The 24,011-nt window shown below is 42.5% G+C and overlaps 1 protein-coding gene across 3 annotated transcripts in view; it reads left to right on the top strand.

Annotated features, from left to right (window-relative positions):
- The window catches only part of jade2 (jade family PHD finger 2), a 142,163-nt gene extending 119,219 nt beyond the window's left edge, over positions 1 to 22,944 (top strand). Inside the window, exons 12-14 of one of the 3 annotated variants that reach the window (XM_026327556.1) lie at positions 4,378 to 4,518; positions 14,596 to 14,741; positions 17,582 to 22,944. In XM_026327556.1, the coding sequence (XP_026183341.1) occupies positions 4,378 to 4,518; positions 14,596 to 14,741; positions 17,582 to 18,355 (1,061 nt within the window). In that variant the 3' untranslated portion in view covers positions 18,356 to 22,944. The remainder of the gene's footprint in view (positions 1 to 4,377; positions 4,519 to 14,595; positions 14,742 to 17,581) is intronic. The other 2 variants (XM_026327557.1, XM_026327559.1) reach the window with 2 other exon arrangements.
- Positions 22,945 to 24,011: the final 1,067 nt, after the last annotated feature.

Here is a 24,011-nt window from a genome sequence, read left to right on the forward strand (position 1 = left end):
CCACTGCTGATAGTTGGATTTGTGCTGAGATTACAAAGCTGGGGGGGGGGTGAAGCTTCCACACGGAGCTTGGAGGCGTCCTTGAAAACCCAGTGACTTCGTTTTCCTCCTTTTACAAGCTGTAGAACTTATAAAAGAACAAGATCAGATTAGAAAAAACAGGGGAAATGTTGAAAAATGGTCCCAGGGAGATCAGAAGATAAGATGGTCCTCCTGTCAAAACAACAAAAAAAAGAAATTAGAATTTAGGAGCTGTGTGAAGAATTCCCTGTGGGAGCTCCCTCTAAGATCCCCCGGCGTTAATGGCCTCTGCAATTTCCACAAAAGCCATAAAATAAATTGGAAAACGGGGAGAGGAGTCTGGTAGATGTACCAGCACTTTCTTACAAATCCTCTTTATTAAGGAAAAGTTTCATGCAGTCACACAGTACTCCTGCCACCTTCGCACCAATTCCAGAGCCCAGGTCTGACAAGGATTCACAAGTTTTACTCTAATGGTACCAGAAACTAAGACCCTGTTTACTTGTGGCCATGTCTTGGGTGGATCAGCTGCCAGAACATCCGGGTGTATTCCTGCTGTAGAGCCCGTCACATCTAAATCCACGTGTTTCACAAACAATTGGTGTTTTCGCTTTTTACTAGTAAACATCCTCCTTACCCAGGAGACGACCCGCCATGGACCTGGAGATGAAACTCTTCCACACTTTTGACATCTCATTCCATCCCATTTCATCTTCCTGATCAACATGCACGCTGTCACTTTCCATAACGTCTCCAAGTCTGTGGTTCTTCCGCTTCACTTTACGTGTCTTTTCTGAATTAGAGGTACAGCAGGAAACCTGTCAGGCCTTTAGCGAACATGAATGTCCCTAAACATTAATGGAAACTTCTTCACCAACATGCAGCACTCCTCCCGAGCTACACCTTTACACCTGAACCGTAAGTATTAACCATCAAACACCCCCTTTGGAGCGGCGAGGACCAGCCAGAACGTCCTCACAACAGTTGATTCAAACTAACATTAGACCACACAAACATAGAAAAGCGCACACACACAAACACAAGGGTCGTGTCAGTGTGAAATCTCTCTGTGGTCTCTCACAGCTTCGTTCATGCATGTCCTGCTCCTCCATGCTAAAGCAAGCATGAGGACAGCCTGCCGCTGGCTGTGACAGCCCCACACACACACACGCACACACACACACGAAGTGTACTGAACAACACACAAACTATTTTAAAAGACTGCAATATAACACAACTCTACAACATACAACAGTAGACTTCACTTTAAGCTCAACATTATTTCTGTAGCACAGATCAGTTCTCTTTAGTCCAGGCTGAAAAGTCTCATGCAGCCTCATCAACAGTTTTCATGTGAATCATCAACCAGCAGGTCAAAATTTACATTCGTCTGATATTTGTTAATGATGTTCCCTGCAGCCAAAGCAGTATTTAGCAAATGTTTGTGGTTGAAAGTGTTAAACTGAGACATGTTAGCCTTTAGCTCAAAGCACAGCGCCCTGCCTGCCTAGCTGCTGGTGTCAGGTCATCCAATCGACTATTTCACCCTCCACTGAGTGCCGAGCGCACACAAACAAATACATCCTGCTTTTATAAACCCCATCATAGCTGTGATCAACCTGCAGGTGCCACCCGCTGTACCGGTGCACGCACACAACACACCAACATATACGAACCTGATACACAGCAGCAGGAGAGTCGCTGCGGCTCGCATCTGTTTGTGTAAACAGCAGGAGGCTGTCCCAACAAGACGTCCTAACAATAATGGCTTCCTGTGCCACAGAATGAGACAAACAGAGATCATCTCTGGGCGGCAGGCGTCAGAAAAAACCAATGGTGCCGAATTTAGAGCTGAAATTGATGTATTGATTGGTTTATTTCAACTGCAGCTGTTGTGACAGTAGTTTTGATAATGAGGAGCAAGGAAAAACATCTATTATCTTTTGTGATGTGAAGATTTTATATATCATGAAAAATATCTTGGATGTTTGGACAAAACTTTAGAATAAAAAAAGAAATACTCATAATAATAATAATAATGATGATGCTCTGTAATGTGACCTGTCCAGTTATAGATAATAGATGGATAATAATAATAAAATGTCACACTGGGCTCTGGGAACGTGTGACAGGTCTTTTCACAGTTCTCTAAAATTTGATAATTTGATAGATGACTCAAATTGTTCATTAAAATGACAATTAGTTGCAGCGTAATTTAAATTATTGAAACTGTGTAATACCAGGTAGTTTGATTATTTACTGTTATAATAACTTGTAATTAAATTTCTTAAAGTTTTGGTGCTTTTTTTTATTTCTCTAACACCTTTTCCTCACATCATATTCCCCTGGAGCCTGACTCAGGAAACTCTTTGCTTTATAAACAGATTATTAATATGCATAAATTATTAGTAAATTATGCAGCATCCACCAAGAAAAGACGACTGGTACTAATCCCAGCAAAATAGAAATAAAGACTATTTTTATCATCGTACCTGATTGTAGTGATTTATTAACAAGTTAAACTCAATATAAACAAACTATATGGATGATTATTATTGGAACTGATCCCAAACTGACCCATGGGAAATCCACCCAAGCCTGATAAATTAACTTTCAAAACAAAAAGACCCCAGCTGACCCTGACAGAGAGAACAGAAACGCTGCCGCAGCATGATGTGTTATCAGTTAATATATTCAATTAACAAGCAGCCATGTGAGAGAAGCACAGCAATATAAGAATAATAATGTGCTAAGGCAAATTTATGTAAATGATTGAAAGTCCGGTTTCCAACATTAAAACATTCTGTAACTGATAGACAAAAAAAATGATGTTTTATGTTTAATATTTACTATTAATATTTAAATGCAGAAATCCTATAGGTCACTGATTTTCTAAAAAAAAAAAAAAAAAAAGCTTCAGCTCCCAGCTCTACAACTGTAGACCTTTTTAGTTTTAACCCGAAGCCTGTGGCACTGAACTGGACAGGATCATACTAAGATCTGGACTGGATCATACGAAGATCTGGACTGGATCATAGCAAACAGGCGGCTGTTGTTATTTTGCATCATGTGATCAGTATCAGTGTTCGTTTCCCTGCTGGAGCCGGTGAGCGAGGTCTCCTGGAGAGAGAGAGGACAGTTCTCAGCAGGGCGGCGCTCTGCAGGCCTCTGCTACATGTCATACAGTGTGTGTCAGCATGCTCACGGACCCGAACATTGCTGATGTGTTTGGGTGCAGTGCGTGCTGGAAGGTCTCTGTCAGGGGAGGCAACAGTATCTGACTGTTGTGCTTTTGTTGGTTTTTTTTGTTTGTTTTTTTTTTTTCTTGTCAGAAAGTCAGGAATATGGAGTCCACTGTTGGATTCTTACCAAGAACATACAACGCAGCAGAACTACACACAGAAAACCAGGAACCCCATGAGTCGCCTTTGTTTTTCAGTCAGTCAAGGCCACGTGGGATTCTGCACTCTGACAGCTTTACCCTAAACATTAAGAATACAAAGCAACCTTCACAACGGACATTAACATTCATCCTTTGTAACTGAATCATGGCTTTATCACCAAAACTAATCTGGAGGGGACTCAGTAAAAATAACTCTCATTAGTTGTGATCGCCCTAATTTGTTTTGTCTCTGTGATTAATAAGTTTCAGACATTTTGTTCTTGTCTGGTAGCTATCCTAAAGAAGCAGCTGTCTCACATGTTTTCAAGGCAAAATATGAAACATTTGTTGCGTAAAGGCACAGCTGCAGGGTCACTGAGAGGCTCAACGTTGTTTTCCTGATAAATCTTATCATAAATCTTTTGTTGGGAGTGATTGTGTGAACAGGCCCGTCAGTCCGCACCTTCCACGGGGTCAGTGGCACCTGCCGCACCAGGCACCAGTTCGCTCCCGCAGCTGCAAGCTGGCTCGCATTTGTTGGCAGGATTACTTCAACAGGATGATGCCACAATAAACCACTTTTTTCCATCAGGCTCCATCAGTTGTCAGTCACATTTCTAAACATGAGGACAATCTAACACAGTCCAGGAGAGACTTTTCTCTTACTCTTACTCCTTTACCTTTTTTATGTTTCCCTCTGGCAACATCCTTCTTATGAGCTGTGTTTATTTCCAATTACATGCTACTTTTTTATTATCTTGCAAAACTGAAATGGGGTTCGGGTGCATCTGTATCTGCTGAGTCGTAACAAGTTTCAGTAACTGATAAACATGGATCTTTTTTTTTTTCTTCTTCTCTCCAAGTGAAATGAGGCTGTTCCCCAGGCCTAGTGACATTTTCCAGCTCAATCGAACTTAAATTGAATAAATCAGCTGCAGCCCTAACCTGAGCCTGTCTTCTGTGTCTCCCTGCAGAGAGAACCCAAAAGGGAGAAAAGAGGAAGCAGAATGGAGTGAAGGAGAGAGGAAAGGAGAGGAGGAAGAGTAGCCCTGAGAAGAAAAAGGAGAGATGGAAGTCAGAGAGCGGCGCCCTGCTAAAAGAGCTAGGTACTTCATGTACGTGTGTGTGCGTGTGTGTGTGTGTGTTTACACCCTGCAGTGTCTCCAGCCTGATCAAATGCATTGGCTGAACATATGTGTGTGTGTGTGTGTTTGTGTCCATGTGAAAGCTTCTCCTGGCTAAAGGTTAGCACACTCATACCCACAATGCATCAATAATCTATCTCAGGTTAAATTCAGTTATATTATAAAAGTCTGTCTCGTTGTATTTTATTTTGCCCAGATAAATACTTTGGGTATATGTGGAAACAAAAATAAATTACTGATGCATCATGAGATCTGCAGCCTTTAACACTAATCATTTTTTATATATATATATATTTTTTTTTTTTTTTACAAACGTCCCCCATTATCAGTGTTGTCGTACATTTTCTGCCTGTTTGGTGTCAGATTGGTTGGTAAAATCTTTAATAGGAGATGACTGCAGCTCAGCCCAGCAGGTCTGATCTGATACGTCAGAGGGAGGCAGAAAGCAAGACTGGATATTTTACAAATATCATTTCTGTAAGTCACAAAAACCTTTTCTGGCAAGATTTTCTGGCATAAATAAACCACCTTGTTTTCCACTGTAGAACCTGAACACCTTCCTAAGAGGTGCAACAGTATGGGCATACTGGGAATCATAGGAACTGGACTTCATTAACACTAAAGCGTCCTGCAGTGTTTGCAGTTTGTCAAAAATATGACTTTGGAAACCATCATTCTCTACCTGTTGATGGGTTAAAGGGGTGGAAGATGAAAATCCAGGGCTCAGAAATGATGATGGTGAAAGTGAAAAGTGAGAAAGAAGCTGTGTCTGTGTTATTTGTCATTAAGGAGTAAGAGAGAGAGAGAGAGAGAGAGCGGCCCGTCACTGTCAATCCTCCACATCATCGGAGCGACGAGGATGGATGATAATGGTTGTCTCTCTTGATAGAAGGTGATCCATTCCCCGCCACCTTCATCACATACGACGCTCAGAAGACAGATATTAGATGAAAATTGAGAATGTAGATGGATTTATGTAGATATTTGTTCATAACTTTGACAATTTAAAAGCACTTAGCTGGCACTCGTATCCGCTGTGACTTGAAGTGAATGTGGAGATGGAGGCTCGGTGTGTTGCTCGAGGGCACTTGACAGACTGTTGATGGGCACACACTGCTGCTGTGGTGATTGAATCTATCTTTTAAGTTGTCAACATGAGACAAGCCACCTGCCTGAATACTGAGGTGCAGATTAACATTTTGATGCACACAAATTCTCATAAATCTCTAAAAGATGCTCTACTCTGGCTAAGCAGTGAGAGCTTTATTTTTTATTTTTCACTGAGCAGAAGTGACAAGTTTGATCTGGGGAAGGTGATTTTTTGAGGTTTAGAGCTCAGGTTTATGTTACTGAGGGATGAAGCAGCTTGGCTTGTGTCTTAAATAATACGTGCAGATAGTAGGTCCATCTGCCTTCCTGCGTTCATTTAGGTAGATGGATTTATTTTCAAAGTTTGCACTCCGATGTGTCTGCAGCACCTGTAAAGTCATCTTCAGTTTATTTTTTCAGATGCAACTGCTTCATGGGACAGTAGAGCTGTGACAGTTTGATGAGAGCTAATGCCGTCGGTCGTGGCAGAACCAGAACACGCTGTCAGGATCAAACACAGCGTTTTACTTTCGGTTTGAAATGTTTCACATCAAAATTCAAGAGCCATTTGAAGCCATTCAAAAAAGGTGACAACCACACCTGAAGTGCTCGATAGTACGAAGAGCAAATGAATGTTGCTGCTTTTATGGACGGCAGGAAGCTGCATCACTAACAAATACAAACGTTTGCACTGTAAATATGAATTATGAGATTTAATGTGGGAGATTTCTTATTAATCTGAAAAATAACTTCAAGTACTTTTTTCAATTTTTTAAACATAAAGAACATATTAAGTATTTTTGGTCTGAAGCCACATTTTAGATTATTATTACTATATTTATACAGCAGCCTTATCAGGAAGAGTTGTAGTTGTTTACATCATCACTAATAAACAATATTAAAAGTTGATGTAGTGCTTATAAAGTCTGGCCAATGAAACTATAAATATCAAGTTTTAAATAAACTCCAGCTTCTTTTTTAAGCTTTTATTATTGTATAAAATACACAAATTAACATGGAAGCAATGAAGTTGTTCCACAGGAAACAAACCAACAAACCCAGGTTAATGATATACTCTGTGTGTGTGTGTGTGTGTGTGTGTGTGTGTGTGTGTGTGTGTGTGTGTGTGTGTGTGTGTGTGTGTGTGTGTGTAGGCGAATAAACTAGAAAACAAGCTCCTCTGTATCTTCAGGCTTCCTCTAAAAGCTGCATGGCTGTGAATAGCTGCTGCATGTGGGACATTAAGTGGGTGTGCTGTTACATAATGCTTGTTTACATGTGTCCAGATCTAATAAGTTAAGAATATTCCTGTGGGCCGCACTGACGATTAACATCTGAAATAATAAGAATAATTAGACTCGATATCATTCATCCTCCTCTCCTCTAAGCTTCTGTGTGTAACAGCAGTCCGCCTACATTATGGATAACATTCAGAACAGGTTAACACTTCATGGAGAGCTCAGAGAATCCTACAGCAGGTTCAGCGATTGCACAGTAGAACAGACATGTCAACACAGGACACATGAAAAGCATTAGCAATAAAGAAACAGGATCACTTCCTGTGATCTCTGAAAGCGAACAAGGCAGAGTCCTGCTCAGAGCTGCAACTACCAGCCAACAAAGACTTCACGCTGTCATCAAAGGCTGAAACCTGCAGCTGCTCTGCTGATAACAAAATGGGCTCCGACTTTGAGGGTAAAAATACTTACAGCTAAGTTTAAACACAAGCAAATATTTCTGTAACATGAAGTAAAAATCCATCCACACATCCACAAACACTCAAGTTTCTACTTGTAGGACTTTTGAGGTTTGGCTTCTTGTGTCAGCTGCAGCCCTCAGATTTGACTACTGGAGGAAGGTTTAGCAGGTTGCACTTCCTGTCAACTGGATGTTAACACAGGATGTTACTGGGGCTGGATCTGGACATGTCCAGGTTTTTACTCTGAGGCAGCACTGTCCTCAGCCTGTTTAGGTCTTTAGGAATCTCATAATGTGATTTCATTTTTAGTGCATTGTGTCGACTGTCTAATGTACGTTGAACAGCAGTGTGAAACATAACCTGGATGAACCTGGATCCAGTTTTTTCCCTCTGCTCAGAGATGTTGAATGTTCTGTAAAGTTTGGATGAGGTGGACAACTTGTTTGCTGATGTTGTGGTTTGATGCTCATCTTGCGGAAAAACTGTCTGAAAAAGAATTCTTCAGACTGCAGAGCTAGTTACAGTAGTAAGCTGTTAAATCAGCCATGTGCCCTGGAGCAGAAGATGTAGAAGAATTTTTGTTGACTCACTTCTGTTCAGCGTAATGCTATTGACAGTTTACAAGAATCAATGTCTGGGATTTATGATCTCGATGCATAAAACTGGCCAACATCTAAATGACCAGAATGTTTTGTGAATTGATTTTTTGTCACCCGCTCCTCTTAGTAGTATAACGTCTTGCTCTTCAGCTTGTTACTGAGGTCTGTGGAAGCAGCAAGAGTCCAGCAGAACCTGCAACACGCAGAGGACTGTAACTTTACCAAGCTAATGTGGTGAAGATGTGGCCTGTTTCTTGGCCAATAGACGTTTGTTCTTACTGTAGATGTAAACATGCACATTATGCATTAACAGTAATGGATGGTTCAGGTGCACAGATATTAAATTTCTCTGTCATTACAGTAAAATTTCCAATGATCATTGATTTTTTTAATTTTCTTTTTTGAATGATGAAGGTCAAAGATGTTTGTTTGGATTGAATTTAATAGAATAGTGAAGGTTTCACAGATATGTAACTGTTTTTATAGCATTTCAATAGGAGCTAACCTGCTTTTACCCTTGTTTGAAACTGTCTTTATATGTCTATGTAGTTTCTTCCTAATACCTCTGGTCAGTAAAATAGTAAAATGCTTCCTTTGCCGACAGGGGTGCTGGTGAAAACTACAAAAATAAGGTCCATAAACCTGGTCATGTATTTTTTATACAGTGTGACTGTGACTGAGCAGCACTGTTCTCAGATACTGAAATCTTTTTTTATTTTAAGGGGATTTTTTAATATCTGAAATATATGAGAGTCATTTAACATGTGATCCGGTCAAACTCATGCCCATGTGCTCAGCTCAATATGCTGTATATAGATATAATTATCATCATCATCTGTGCATTTGCATCTTATAGTAGAATCAAGACACAATCTGGCTGAGATGTTTGGAGCCTTTCACCCACACAGAGTGACTATGACGCAGGACCGTCTCTCATTTCCTTATTTAACCAGACCGGGCGTCGTAGAAACAACTGTGTTTTCCTGTCAAAGTGAACATGATCAATAAAGAGAGACAATAACACAGGACAGGAGTTTGGCTCTGCTTCACTTGGTTCCTGTTCTGATTTTATCTCTCTCTCCTTTTCCATTTGTCTCTCTCAGTTTGCCCCCTCCTGTGTTTCTGTTTTTCACAGGGACACACACAGTCACTTCTTTCTGGCTCTGACTCTGTGTTATAACACTCCCTCTTTCTGTTTATCTTTCCATCCTCTTCCTCTCTTTCTCTGTCTTTCCACTTGACTGCTGAGGGATAAGGGCTGCAGCTTGATGTAGAAAAGATCCTTGGAAATCATTGCTCGCATTGTGTTTCCATGACAAACAGGCCCTTGTGTGTACGCGATGTGCAACCGTATCATTTGTCAGTGTTTCTATATGTAGTTCCTGTCTCAGTGTGTCGTCTGTGTGTTTGTCTTTGCATGTCATTCGTGTTCATATCTCACAGTCTCAGTGTGTGTGTGTGTGTGTGTGTGTGTGCGTGTGTGTGTGCGTCGTGCCATCTGTTCTCTGTCGTCTGGTCCCATCTCCCTCGGCTTTGTCTTGCTCTCAGTGTTCTGGGATCAAGAAGACAGACATGCACCAAAGCTCTTTCTCAGATGTACTGTCCCCTGTCCTCACTGTTTATTAGTGGGGCCCATATGTCAGCAGTGATTGGAAAAACAAGGTTGTCTTCAAATCTTAGTGTGACACCCTCGGGTACCCTTAAAACTGAAACACATTGTAGTTTAAAAATCATGTAATCCAATCTAATCTGCATGTGAAACAAAATCCTTAAAGAATTAACTGGTGAGCTATGGGGAGACATCATGGAGTGCAGCCCCTGTGTTTTCCCACTTTGAAAATTAGGAAAAAAACTCAAGATCATTCCTGAACGTTGACGCATCAGCAGAGAGGTAAACAAATCACCTGCCATGTAAATTTGGTCTGTGTCTGCTGATGTTACCTCTCTCCCAAACAAATGCCATTTGACTCCAGCCAGAGCTCGAGCAGAGAGGTGACATTCAGCTTTGTGAAGGTGCTTGTATGCAGATTTCTGATCTAATGAAATAAAAATAAATCTGTATAAATAAAATGATATCAGTCAAAAACTAAACCCAGCATCAGCATGAATCTGAAAAGCAGGTTTTTCAGATGCCAAAACACTTCACAGAGGTTTATAATACTGTCAGACAGGATTTTACATTTTCTAGAACGTTCATATGGTGCTAATGTTTTTAGGAAGTGCAGCGTCAGGGTCAACCTTTGTGCAGGTAATCTGGATCAAGCAAATGAGACGACTGTTTTTTCCTGCAGAGCAACAGTCGGCCTGAATGCAGCCTGAGGTGGCAGTGCAGTGAGCGAGTGTGGAGGTGTAATAAATAATAAACAGCCTGTTTGGCCTTTAACTTCTGACTTGAGGTCTTATCAGAGGTAACAAGAGAGAAAAGTGTCTGGGCTGTGGGGCTGTTTGTTGTTACTGAGGAAATTGGTGTCCAGCATTAAAGCAGCATTAAAGCTTTTTTGCTGTATTATTGACTCCAACCTGTTGAATGTAGGACAGAAGCATTGACACCACATGGTAACAGGCAGGTAGACAAGCAAACCTGTTGTAGTAGGTTCTGTTGATTTACGCTGGGCTGTTTATTCTGGATGCCACTATTGTTTTCTCTTCTGTGATTTCAGCTTTTATACAGGAATTAGGTTTGTTCTTTTTCTGCCTTCTCTGCTTCATCGCTCTGATGGGGCTTCAGATCGCTCTGTTCTCCTCCTGCATCTTTACTCTGTTTGACTTATTCTGTCTCTGTGTTTTTGTCATGGAGTTTCCAGGGAGACGGTTGGCACCCGAGAACAATCATCAGACTTTAGACCTAGCAACACACACTGTCCCTCTCTCTCTCTCTCGCTCTCTCTCTCTCTCTCATGCACAGGCCTGGTTTGGGTCCTGTCCTGCTGGTGCATTCCTTCCTCTGCTCTGCCTTCACCCTGCCGGCTAGCAAATCGTTGCTACATCAGCTGTTCAGTGATGCCATCCTGGCCCTTTTTGTAGCTGTGAGACAAACTAAGATGCATGGCGCTGAGGCCAGCTGCTCCCCAAACCGCTGTAGTCACGTAACACTGCCGTGACAAGGGCTTTAAACGCACCAGGACCTCGTAATTCAGAGCATTAGCCTACATAAGCACTGCCACAGCTAACAGGTATAGCATCCCATTAGCAGGAGATGTGTTAGCAACAGGGAGGTGGAGTCTGTGTCGTCATCCGGTGTAAAAGCTACAGCTCCACTCTCACTGGGCTCCCTGTGGGAAAGAATATTATCTGGGGATGTTGGGACTAACATATGTGAGAAGATAGTGACTATTTATCATTAGGCAGATATTTTTTACTCTGTATTTTAGACACTGATCCAGAACACATCTAAACAAACAAATAATGAACACAGAATCATTTGGTGTGTCCCATCATCACAGCTAATCTATAAATACATCCTACAACCACTGACTGGAGAAAATCCATGGGGGGAAAAAAAGCCATTTGTTTTTCTAATGAGATAACTGCTAAAATAGAAAATACTCATCATCCTGCAGCAGCAACACGGTGACACCAGGTTGGTCTTTAATGAGAAATATTGAAAAATAAGCATTTTTCCAGATGTAAAGTATATTAATCATAATATTCAGTATGTGACAAGAGTCTGAACAGACCACACAGGTTTCCCTCCTATCTGCCTCTATCAGCACTTCCTGTCTTCACACTTCTTCACTGTCTCTTTTTCCCTTCGTCACCTATTCCCTCCTGCAGATACATGCTGCGTCATGGAAAGGACCGTGTGTCTGTGTGTGTGTGTGTGTGTGTGTGTGTGTGTGAGTGTGAAGGATAGCTGGTGGTAAAACCACCTTAACAGCACCTCCTGCCGTCCTGCTTGTCAGATGATAGTGAGGCAGGAAAGACAGTAGTGAGAAAATAAAGCTTAGATCACAAAAAATCTTCAATCTGCACATTTCCTCATGTGTTGTATCAACAGTGATTGTGTTTCTGATATTGATGATGATACTCTGCATATTTAAGAGGCTGTTGTTCCCCTGTATTCTCATGAAGAGGCTAATGGTTGTTCCCAGCTAAATATGTACACTAGGTTGCATTATTTTTCCATTAACTGAATGATTCACCATCTGGAGTTTAACATCAGTTTTGCTGTGTAACATTTTGTCTGCATTTATATCAGAAAAGAACATTTTCTGCGGCTCTGTTTGAGATTGGTCTAAAATGCTGGTGATTTATTTTGTTACAGATTTTTTTCACCACTTTCTCGTTGAATGTTGTGTTTGGATCGCTGATTCTATTTTGAATAGAAAATACCCATCATGTATCATATCTCCTCTTTCTTTTTTAACAGTGAGCAATTTAGTAATAGATCAACAATATCATTAATCTGACAAAAGTTAAAAGATTATATTGATTGTATACAGTGGTTTCAGGATGTATTCACTGTATTGTTAAGTTATTTACCCTTATTAGTCCCACAATGGGGAAATTGCATTACCCAAAGTGCACACACACATTAGTGCACACACACAGCAGTGAACACACACACTCGGAGCAGGGGCAGCCATTGCTGCGGCGCCCGGGGAGCAGTTGGGGGTTCGGTGCCTTGCTCAGGGGTCTCACCTCAGTCGTGGTACTTTCAGGTTACAAGTCCGACTCTCTATCCATTAGGCCACGACTGCCCCCAAAACGAAGACTGGAGGATGCGGGCATCGATCTCGCTACCTCTTGCATGCTAAGCGGGAACTCTACGACTTGGGCTAATTCCCCCACATACAAAATCGGTCAATTTTGGTCACCAATCTACACTTGATATGACTTGACAAGATGTTTTTAGAAATGTTTCAAACTCAACTCTGTCAAGTACAAAATCATATGCAGAAGCCACTTTGCTATGACAGCCCTCTTGGAGTTTGCCAAACAGTATTAAAGTGAGGAAAAAGATTCTCTGGCCTGATGAGACACAAACTGAACTCTTTAGGCAGAACTTCAACACTTTGTCACAACAACGTGTACAAACCTGAAGCGGTCTAAATACTTTCTGAGGTCACACTGTGGACCGTGTCTGACTGAAATAACAGCTGTAACCTATTTAATGTACCACTTCTTAATTTTTCACAGACTTATTCATCCTAATGCTGGATGTCCTGATTCAACTATTCCACTGATAAGCTTCAAATATTAATGAAATGAATGAAAGATTAACAGGGACCAGAGAAAAGACAGATCACTCTGTCGGAGCTGTTACAACTAGAAATGCTCTTCAGTTGGTTTGTGATAGTACGGCAGCGTTTCGGCTGTAGCAAAAAACCATTGGCTGAGTACAGATGTGGCTTTGCAGGGAGCACTTCAGTAAACTGACAGCATCGATCCTTGCTGGATAAAAACTACCTGTGTGTTTTGTAGCCTGCTCTTTGCTAATAACAAGGAGGAAGGAGGGTTGGGTAGTGTCAAAGTGTATTTTCCTAACCCAGTGTCTAAACTCTTGTCACTCACTGACTTGCCCAAGTGATAATTCATATTCATAGACTCTTAATTTTCACTCTCATATGCAGTGAAATTCAGAACTGTAGAGTCCATCTGTCAAACTGCAACACTGGGAGGCTGAAGTCAACAAAACAATATGACGATGCCTTTGTTTTAGCCAGTAATTCATTAAAATTTGCTCTGATGATGTTTCACTGGGCCGTGTGTGTGTGTGTGTGTGTGTGTGTGTGTGTGTGTGTGTGTGTGAGTGTGTATGAGGCATTCACTGATTTGTAGGTCACCCATATTTTGGAAATGCTCAGAGCCCAACACAGGAAAATAGACTAGAAATGTAAAACTGCTTCGGGACGCCCTTCTGGGTGTAAAGCTGCAGCGAAACACAAGCAGCTGTTGTGATGTTGTGATTGAAGCAGGAGCGTGTCTCTTCTGTCTGATGCGTGTGACGCAGACGACTGGAAAACATGGCTGAAAGTTTTCTGTGTAGACCCAAGTGTTACAGGATGTGTTTCAGATATGAAACACGGGCAAGCCAAAATGTGGGCACCCTGTTCTGTGGGAACAAGACAGAAGTGCATGAGCTAATGGATTCCACCCCCATTCTCAGTTCTCCTTAAGCCTCACTGTCTTCACTGCATTGTGTGTGTGTCAGAAGGACTAAAATGCCACAGACACACTCACAGTGCTTTGGCAGCACTTTCACAGCCCACAATGATAGAAAAGGAGCCATGAAAATCTTGTAATTATACAGACACACAAACACACACTTAAAAGCAAGGAGCTTTTTCTGCAGCCTCTCACAAACACACACTGCACACAGTCCTGTGCAAAGACCAGAGTGTGGAGGACACAGGGTTGGGAAGGACACAGGGCTTCTGCATGTTTGGAGCTGAAGCTCATGGAGACAGGCTGTGACTGTGTTGAGCTTGTTTTTTCTCGTTCTCACAAACCCTCGGTGGCTCAGTGTTAGAGCATGATGAGGCCGAATTTCAGCTTGTTTATGAGTTCACATGTTTCTGTATTTTCTTATAGATGAAAAACGTGCAGCACACCCTCACCTGTCTGCTTTGTCCTCCTCCCCCTTTCCTCCCTCTGTGTCTTTGTCTTGATTATTCCTCCTGCATCCTTCTCTCTCCCCAATCCTGTCCCTTCCCTCAGGTTTGTCAAAGTCCTTCCCGTTGGACAACTCCTTGTTCGACAGCTGGCTCGCCCAGTCTGTACAGATCACCGCTGACGACATGTTGAGCCACTGGGCCCTGGGTGCCCAGCACAGGGACAAGAGCGGCAGCCTGCTCTCCGACCAGGTAGGCTCTCTGCAACAGTTCTCCTCTTGTGGGTTTGTAGGTTGGTGACTCTCCATCGCTCAGAGGCGTGAATGTGTTTGGCTCTATGTGTCAGCCCTGTGATAGACCGATGATCTGTCCAGGGTGGACCCAACCTCTCCCCTAGTGTCCAGCACGTGTGACCCAGAATAAGCCCTATAGATCAGGGCTCGCAAAATCACTAGCCCGACGTACCGGTGCTGTTGTGTCTTCCAGTCGGGCTACCAAAATTCATCTCCACCCTGCCCATCGGACTGTCAGATATCCTGTAGGACTATCAGATTTTGCGAGCCCTGTAGATAATGGATGGATGGATGTTTTAATTAACTACAGCCATTAAATATTGAAAGTGCTGAAAGGTTATTAAACACTTTGATTTAATAACCTCAGAGAAACATTTCCTGTAGCTGATGATCAGACCTGCACGATGTTCAGGAGGAATCTTGGTTGGTTCCCTTTTTCCCCAATCAACTCCCTCTAGTCTCATCCGTCCACAAAACAGTTTCCCTGTAGCACTGTTGAGTGTCCAGGCGCTTCTTGGCAAACCTCAGTCATGCAGCAGTTTGTTTTTTATGGAGAGCAGCAGTTTCTTCCATGGCGTCTTGTTGACACCATGTCTGTTCATGCTACCCGTGAAACCTTCAAGCCTTCAGCACTGGACCATGTTGGGTGAGTGCCCACCACCTCTATGGAGAATAAAATAGGCATGTAATAAACATTTTGTGCAGCTGTGGGCTGATGAATATCTAAACTCTCTGAGATTATTGTGCAACCTCGACCCCATTTGCACATCAGTCATTCTTGACTGTGGGTCTTCTGAGCTCTCTCTTGCTGTGGAATGAGCTCAGACAGCTGTTCACATCAGACATCCTGAGATGATGTCTGTGCTGAGGCAGCTCTGTGAAGAAAAATGATTCAAATTTCCTCCTGATCATTGTGCAGGTCTGATCTGCAGCTACTGAAAGTGCCTCTCTGAGGTTTACTGCTGCCAATAGAGGTTCAGCAGTTATTAAATCCAATGGTTCACTTAGTTTTACCACCAGCACTTTAAATGGTTAATGTGTGTTTGTGTGTTATTAGCTTAAGCACAGTGTTTGTTTATATTTGTAACTTTACATTAGGATCAAATCACATTTTATTAGAAATTTACAGAGAAAACCAGTTAATTTGAACAGTTCATTTACTTCTTCTTGCCACTGTTTTATGTCCAATATTTGCAATCAGAAAATCATTCCAGCATCAGACAGTGCTGAGATCAGACCAGTTAGAAGAGAAGGATTAGACAGTGATATAGTGTGGCTCTTTTTTTAGATCTCAATATGTTCTTACTCACATGTGGAAACAGTTTTGTTGTGTTTGCATTTAATCCCTTTTCCTCCCTAAGCTGTATCAACCAATGACAGGAGTGCATTACATCACATGATGTAAAATTGATGGTCTGCCCAAACCACCTGCTGCATGTTTATACAGCATTTATACACAATATCCTTATATATGTTTACAGTCACTACCCTGATAAAATGAGCCAAAGCACAAGTGAATAATAGCAGCTGAAGTCAGCAGCAGTGTCAAACACTCCATCACCTCTTGAACTGGATCCCAGTGTGATGGTGGACAAAACTAGTGCCAGGAGCCAAAACTGGGAAGTTTCCTGCTTACAGGCCTGATCGACTGAGACGACCAAAGTTACATAAAGTTCCCAGTGAAAAAAAAAAGAAGTTATTCTTAGTCAGAGAAGGAGACTTAGCAGCAAGAACCATTCAAATACTCAAACTATTCTAACTAAATATATTAAATCTGTAACAATAACCAGGTCAAGGGTTCTACGTCTGTGTTCTGACTAACCTTTAGGAGTAATGATCGTTTATTATTTTTAAGATCAAGAAATCAGATTGATAATCCAAATGTCCTAGTTATGAGCAATTTCCACTGTGATCTCAAGCTCTATTCATTTATTAGCTACAGTACCACAGTCATTTTCAATAGTTCCTCCTTAGTTTTCAAAAGAAAACTTTGTTGTACATCCTCAAGAACAAGTGGATCATAAGAGCACTTGTTCTGTCAGACATCACATTATTTAGAATTATTTCCACTCTGGATGAAAAGACCTTTCTATTGAATCTGTATAAGACTGACGTTTGCAGTTATGTGAGTTTTGCTCGGTCCTCGCTGTGTGTTGATGAGTTTGATGAGGGAGCTGCAACTGTGGCTGACTTGCTGTTCTCCACAGGAACGTGCCGTTTGCGTATTGATTGGAAAGAGATATAGCCCCATTGTTTGGAGATGTGTTCACGAACAAAAAGGAAAACAACAGGATCGCAGTCATGTGTCAGTAAACCAGAACAAGCTTTTAAATCCTGCGGAATAAAGAAATGTTTAAAAGGTTAAGTAATCACGGCCTGCAGGTCCCAGGCTTCAGTGGCCTGTAGCTGACAGAAATAATAAAAGTCAATTTTTGCAGAACAAAGTAAAAGATGTAACAGAAGAAATACTCACTATGCTATTTGTGTTTCCAGTCAACAATAAAAAAAAAAATGACATCAGTTGCTCCTCCACTGGTGAAGCTGCTAGAGATGTGGGTGGGGAGTTTTCTTTGTGTGTTACAGGCAAAACATGAGGTTTTAATAGCAGGAAACCAGGCAAAGGGCAAATTATTTATTGCACTGAGCAAATTTCCAGATATAGCATCATTTTTTGTGTAAACTCCCATTACTGCACCTCTCAACATGAATTGATTCTGCTCTCTTCTTGTCATTGTCTCTGTTCATCTCCCTTTTAATTCGTCTTTTGTCTCCACTGCCCACCCTCCTCATGTCCTCCAGCTCCTGCAGGGTGAAGAGAACCTACTAAACCTTATGATGGAGAACTCCATGCAGTCCACCTGGAAAACACCCCAGCTGGGCCGCAAACCCCGAGGGAACAAACCCCGTGCTCGAGGACAATCCACCATTCCCCCGCAGCCCCAGACAGTCCTGCCTACAGCGGCCGCCTCCACCGCCAGCAGCCCCTCCGCAAGGAGCCTCTGGGCCAGCGTGGCAGAGAAGCCCAGCCATGTGAGTCGGAAAGTGGACCGGTCCAAGGGATCCTCTAAGGTTCTGCACCACCACCACCTTCATCACCACCAGACCAGAAGCTCTGACCTGCAGAGGGACCCAGCGCCACAGCCGCCTATCTCCAAAATGGATTCCTGCCACATCTCGGAGGACCGCGGACCCTGGGACAGCATCTACACAGGGAACGGTGTCGCATTGGGGGTTCAATCTGGTTTCACCACAAGCTCGTCTCCACTGCCGGCCTCCAGCCCCGGAGTCACTGTGCCCGACACGGGGGCCATCCTTTTTGGCGGGGCACCACGGATCCGTCTGTCCCGCCAGGGTAAATCACGAGGGAGGGCCGTGAGCGGAAGCGGCGGAATGGCCAGGCTGGAGACCATGGACCTGTCACTCACGGGAAAGGACGCCGCCGAGACTGATGGGTACTTTTCTGATGGTGAGCAGAGCGATTCAGACACACGCTCTGGCGGACGCAAACTCCGCTTGCCAAAGTTGCATTCTGGGAACGAGGACCTGCTGAGAAGGAGCGTGCTGGCATCTTAAAGAACTGAGACTCCAAGGAACACATACAAACACACAGATCTCCAAGCAGAGTCCTGTGGGCTCATCTTCTCTCCATCTGTGCCCAGAATACAATCTCCAAAACACGGCTGGGTGGCTTGTTCTACCAAATCCCTGTCACATCCCTGGAAATCTCTTCAGCTCTTACCTGCGTTGTTTTGGGGGGGGAACTTGAATGTAGCCGTTTGCCTGTCGTACAGTACAGTTTCTCCACCAGACTGTAGTTTCAAAATGCGATACATTCAGAAAATAGGAAACAAACATGACCTTTAGTCTTTTTTGTTTTGTATTTCAGATTCATGTTGTTTCTGGACTTTGAAGTACCCAGTTCTGGCCTCATGTCTGTAGTACCCGCCAGACCTGGGAACAAACGTTTTGGGGCATTATTATTCAAGCTGGTTTCAGGGTCTGCTAAATCACGGTCTTACATGGCCTGACAAACATCCAGTGAGTCCTTGTTTTATTGAATTTGTTCAACGGAAAGACAATTTCACACCAGAGTTGTTCTAAATATGTACAGTGACATGGGACAACATGTATAACATGTATTCAGCCTTGAAAAGCACAACTAGCTAGTCATAAGAGCTGTAACGTAAGCACTCGTGTGTTTAAGAGATGCTTATTCAGGGTTGGGGTCAAGTCTCATCCTGTTGACTCGGCTGCAGAATGTACAACGGTTTGATTCTCAAATTTATCTCCACAGGCTAAAAACAAGAACATCTTCAGCTTGTCTAGTTTTTGACAGCAAACAGATTGACCCCAGCCCTGGTGCTCATTCAGACTGTCACACAGAGACACAGACAGAGACATACTGATATACAAACTACTAGAAACAAATCCCTTTGCTCTCATCACAACATTTGTTTAAATATTTGATCTGACCTCCGTCAGCTGTTTTCAAATTCTTCCTAATTGTTTTTTTTCTTTTTTAGCCTGAATCTTTGGAGAAAAATGATCATACAGTAGAAACTCTGTGCCTTCTGTCGCTCGCCCTGTGCCCCCGCCTTCCCTCAACCCCCCTGAAAACAGTCAATCAGTAAGAAGATCAATCAATCGTTTCTCAATCGGATTTGTAACAATCAAACCAAAAGGTAATCCCGCTGGATTGGTTACCAAGTGTAGCCGTCAATGGGCTCCTTGTCACCTTAAAATTGTCTAGTGCCTGAAACAAGGATGTAAAACGCAGCTTTTGCCATTAATCAACAAATCATCTGCGACACTTAGCAAAGCAGAGCCACATCATACTATCAGTGCAAAGAGCTGCCTGCTGTTCTGTGCCCCCATAGTTAGATGGATGCAGTCCAGAACCATCCAGAGACAGAGTTTGGCCACGTTGTACCGCGAGTCCCTGTACAAGACTGCCGACAGCAACAATAGACACACACAGAGAACAGAAAGCCACAGAAAATAACCATGATAGCCAGCTCCCTTCCAAACACACATTTCGATAATACTTCATTATTCTTATTTTGAAGTCATGCCAAATTTTTCTCCTCTTTGCATCTTGTGTCACTGCAGAGACTCCTCGTTGGCCATTTACTGAATTAATATAACATAGTGACAAAATAATCTCAACTCAAAGTTTTCAGCCACATCTCATGGTCTGGGCTCAGGGGTCATCCCACAGCCTGCAGGTGGAAAAACATGTTTTATGAACAACTTTACTTTGGCTGACATACATCGCTGTGCACATTATCCACATTATTTAAAGATTTCTACTTTTGCTGTAGCAAGATGCCCAACACAGTTTTTTTTTAATCTAAGCACTGAACAGGTATTTACTCCGCTGGAGTCTGACGTGGCCAAACTCTGGTAACTGAAGGCTCTGCTGCACCTCCTCCTACTGTTAGATGACTGACAATGTAATCAGCTTCAGAGGCCTGCACTCTTAAGTTCTTGAATTGAGTTGTTTGTAAATTTGTTTTTTTTTTAAAGAGTACTTTTTGTTGTTCTCTCAGAGAGTTGTATTTTGTACTTAAAGCAGTCCATGACATTCTCAGGGGTTAAAAAAAAAACTTTTAAAAAGAAGAATAAAAGGTAAAAAAATCTATTGAAAAAACGACGTAAGACATAGATACATATATACACACATATTTTATATCATATACAGTATATATATATATAAAAATGATGTGCATATGTCTAGAAACTTCCTTATTTGGCAAACTTCACTGTTTGAACTCCTACACAAATACTACTGAGCATGCTCCTTCTCTCAGTATAACCAGCCCTGGGTTCAATAGTCTCAACCAATAAGCATTGCTCATTTTAACTCGAGTTACCAGGTGAGTGGGACAGGTCAGCTAGTGGCCAAATATAAGAAGGGTCCCACCCATCTGGAGCCAAACTGGGGTGAAATAAATCCTAAATCAAGCCAGTGATTTTAGAGGCTGCTTTACCCAGGTCTGAAACACAGACATGTAAACAGAGGCGCAAGTCCGATCTACTCCCTCTGTTTTTTTTTCTGTACGGACAGCTTCAACCCTGTCCCCTGAAGTGACCACGCCAAAGAACAGATCTGTGTATCAAGGCAGCATAATTACATCTTATCTACACAAACAACCATGCACGTGCTCCGTCTCTGGTTTACAAGATGAATAATGTTAGATAAGGATGTCAGAACACTCTGCCAGCACTGTCCGGGTCACCTCGGTTAAGTCCAGCTTCCTCGACTGCAGGGGGCGCTGTTAATTCTACTATTGTCAAAAACAACAAACCGAAACTGGATTCTCCCAGATCTGCATTCATGGGGGTTCACATAGGAAAAGCCTGTCGCTGCAGTATCGAGCTGGCGACTCGCACAAATTAACCCCTTCAGAAAAAGTCAAATGCTGCTGAACTGAACACACACATACTTACAGCTCACACACAGACACACACACACACACACAAACCAGAGCTGGTGTAACAGGGTTATAATGTACAAGATGACTAGTTTTTTATGTATATGTGGTCCTGACTGTATCAGGAAGTATGAGCCTACTCAGAGTGAAACGCCCCCTAACAGCAGGAGAGTATTATTACAGGTGACAGCACTGCATCTCTGTCTCCTTCGTCCTTCAGGTGTAGCCACCATAGAAGATCACACCTCCACATTCGTCTCTTGCCACAGAAAGACAAAAGCCCTCTTTTAAAAAGCAGGGTGTTTTGTTGAAGTGAGCAATGTGCTGTTTAAAGCAGCTGCTGACGTTGTACAGCAGCTAAATGCAGGACAGGTGAATGATTCTGGACTTCTACGTTGGCTACCGCTATTACAAACCACATGGGAACTCACCATAACAAAAGCATACAACACAATCAACAACAACGACGACAAAGCTTGGGTTTTAAAGCGAGGATGTGCTGGCAGTATCATTACCGCCCACAGAATCCTCCGCCAGGTGGTTGTTTCCATTCATGTGTTGCTAAGACAGAAAATGTAATCTTGGTTTCAATGTTCAATGTTCAGAGTAGCCTGACTTTGTAGACAGTGTTATTAGACAAGGCCTCACATGTACGGCCTTAACATGTAGTAGCAAATGCTAAGGCTGCACAGTGCTCCCAGGAAAAAAACAGACGTATTGGCTGAATTTCCTCTGTGCAGAAATCTGTGATGGAGAATCAATGAATTCTGTTCTGTTCTCTGCTATTTGTCAGATTTTAATGCAAAAAAACAGAACCGCAGAACCTTGACTGGCAATTTGTCGTTGCGATAATTGCAGTACAGTTTGTTTTGGTTTTTTTCCTAGATAATGTGCAGCCTTAGCAAACACAAACTGGTTATTATTCTATATTTACAGTGTGGCTTCAATGCCCTCTCCTTCTGCTTCGTAGATACATAATATAGACTGGAGTCTTTTGCAGGTTCTTCTCATCAGTATCAACTAGAACAACTTCAAAGCATCACTGTCCTGTGTGGTACACTGGTGTGGGTGTTGGCTCACAGCCTGAAATGTGCTCTGATGATCTTTGAATTCTGTAGCTCTGTCAGGTTGAATATCTGCATTATACAAGATCCAGATTAGATTCTTAATCTGTAAAATCAGCCGTGTCGTTTAAATGTTTAGTGTCAGAGTGAAGCGTCAGTGTCAGCAGCAGAAGATCTGGTGAAACAGTGGTGGTTATGCTCTTCTGTGCCATCTAACCGCTTAGAGTGCATGGTAGAAACATTATGTGTGATGGATAAATATACAACTATACAGTTTTCTAAGTGGTGAGCTGGTACATGTGTCGGAGCAAAACCTTCCCTCAGGTGTTGGCATGAATCCTACACCACAGAAAGAAGCTGATGGGCTTCATGCATGTCAGAGTCACACCTACACACAGTGATGAATTCCTAGATTTCTGCTGAGAAGCTGCTTAGAGCCCAGCACTGATTGCTGCAGGTAATTGGATCCTCGCCTACAATTCACACAACTGCTGTCGACTGTACTGACACTGTTGTAAAAGTCATCAGTGCACCAGCAGGGCTGGGTTCCTCAGAACCTCCTCAGCTGAGCAAAGATCATGTTTAAAGCTTTTTATTAGCAGGAAGAAAGGTGAGGACCATCTACTGACAAAATGCCGATTTGTGCATAAATTAAACAAAACTATAAAAAATGGCCTTTAAATTCCAGGTGTTGCACCTGATGGATGATGAGTTTTATATATTAAGATAAAAAGTGATGCTTGTGCTGATGTGGTTTTGAGGAACCAGATGGGCATTAGGATGCTGTAACAATATCGCTCTTCCTCTGTGGTTGCTGCTTCATCCAATAGGAAAGTGGTTTGAGGCTGTCGTTGGGTCAGTGGAGCTGGGATTGGCCGATGCCTAAACATTTCATTTGATGCCACAACTTCCCTGCCGGGCCCCGTGTCTGGGGACAAAAACTGAAAGCAGAGGTTGCCTCTGTGGGATTACTGGCAACGCAGTGTTTTTGCAGATTAAGGCATGTACATAGGGTTTTTATCCAGGATTGAAATCTTGGCCAAAGTTTAATTCTTTCATGGTCAAGTCATTGTTCAGTCCTTGCTCAACTGTCCTACGCAGCCATACAAACCCACCCCACCTACCTGTTCACCTACCGCTGGAGTTTATATCCATCTACAATAATGTATAATACTGTTCAACTACTACTACTTTTATTTTCCGTGTTTTGAAAAAGCCTTTGCAAACTGTTTTTATTTTCTTTTGTAACGCTTTAGCTGGCCGCTGTGGCTCGTATCAAACTAGAAAGCTGACTCATTATTTGCATCCTCTGTTTTTTCTGGCGCTTTGCTCTCCTCTCTGTTACAGCAAAGTTATGGCTTCAAGGTCTCCACATCCACAACCCAGACTCACTGCACAGATTGAAGGTTTAGTCATCCGGACGCTTCGCACAGGCAGAGCGGCTGCGGAGGCAGAAAAAAGTTCAACCTAAATTTGTGGAGTCAAAGAACAATAGTGATTTGACTCATTCATTCATGAAAAGGAGCCGACAGCTGCGCTAAGATCAATACAGGCAGTTTGAACTGGAGAGGTCGACTAGGCCAGGAAGCCACATTAGGAGCATTAGTGCCATATGTGAGGAAAGACAAGTTCAAAGCAGATTTCTAGAACTGAAACCATCAGGCGATTAATCGTTTAGTCATTCGACAGAAAAATCTCCAAATGTTTCGACAATCAGTTAATTGTAATCAA

Source organism: Mastacembelus armatus, chromosome 14, assembly GCF_900324485.2.
Source record: "Mastacembelus armatus chromosome 14, fMasArm1.2, whole genome shotgun sequence".
NCBI lineage: Eukaryota > Metazoa > Chordata > Actinopteri > Synbranchiformes > Mastacembelidae > Mastacembelus > Mastacembelus armatus.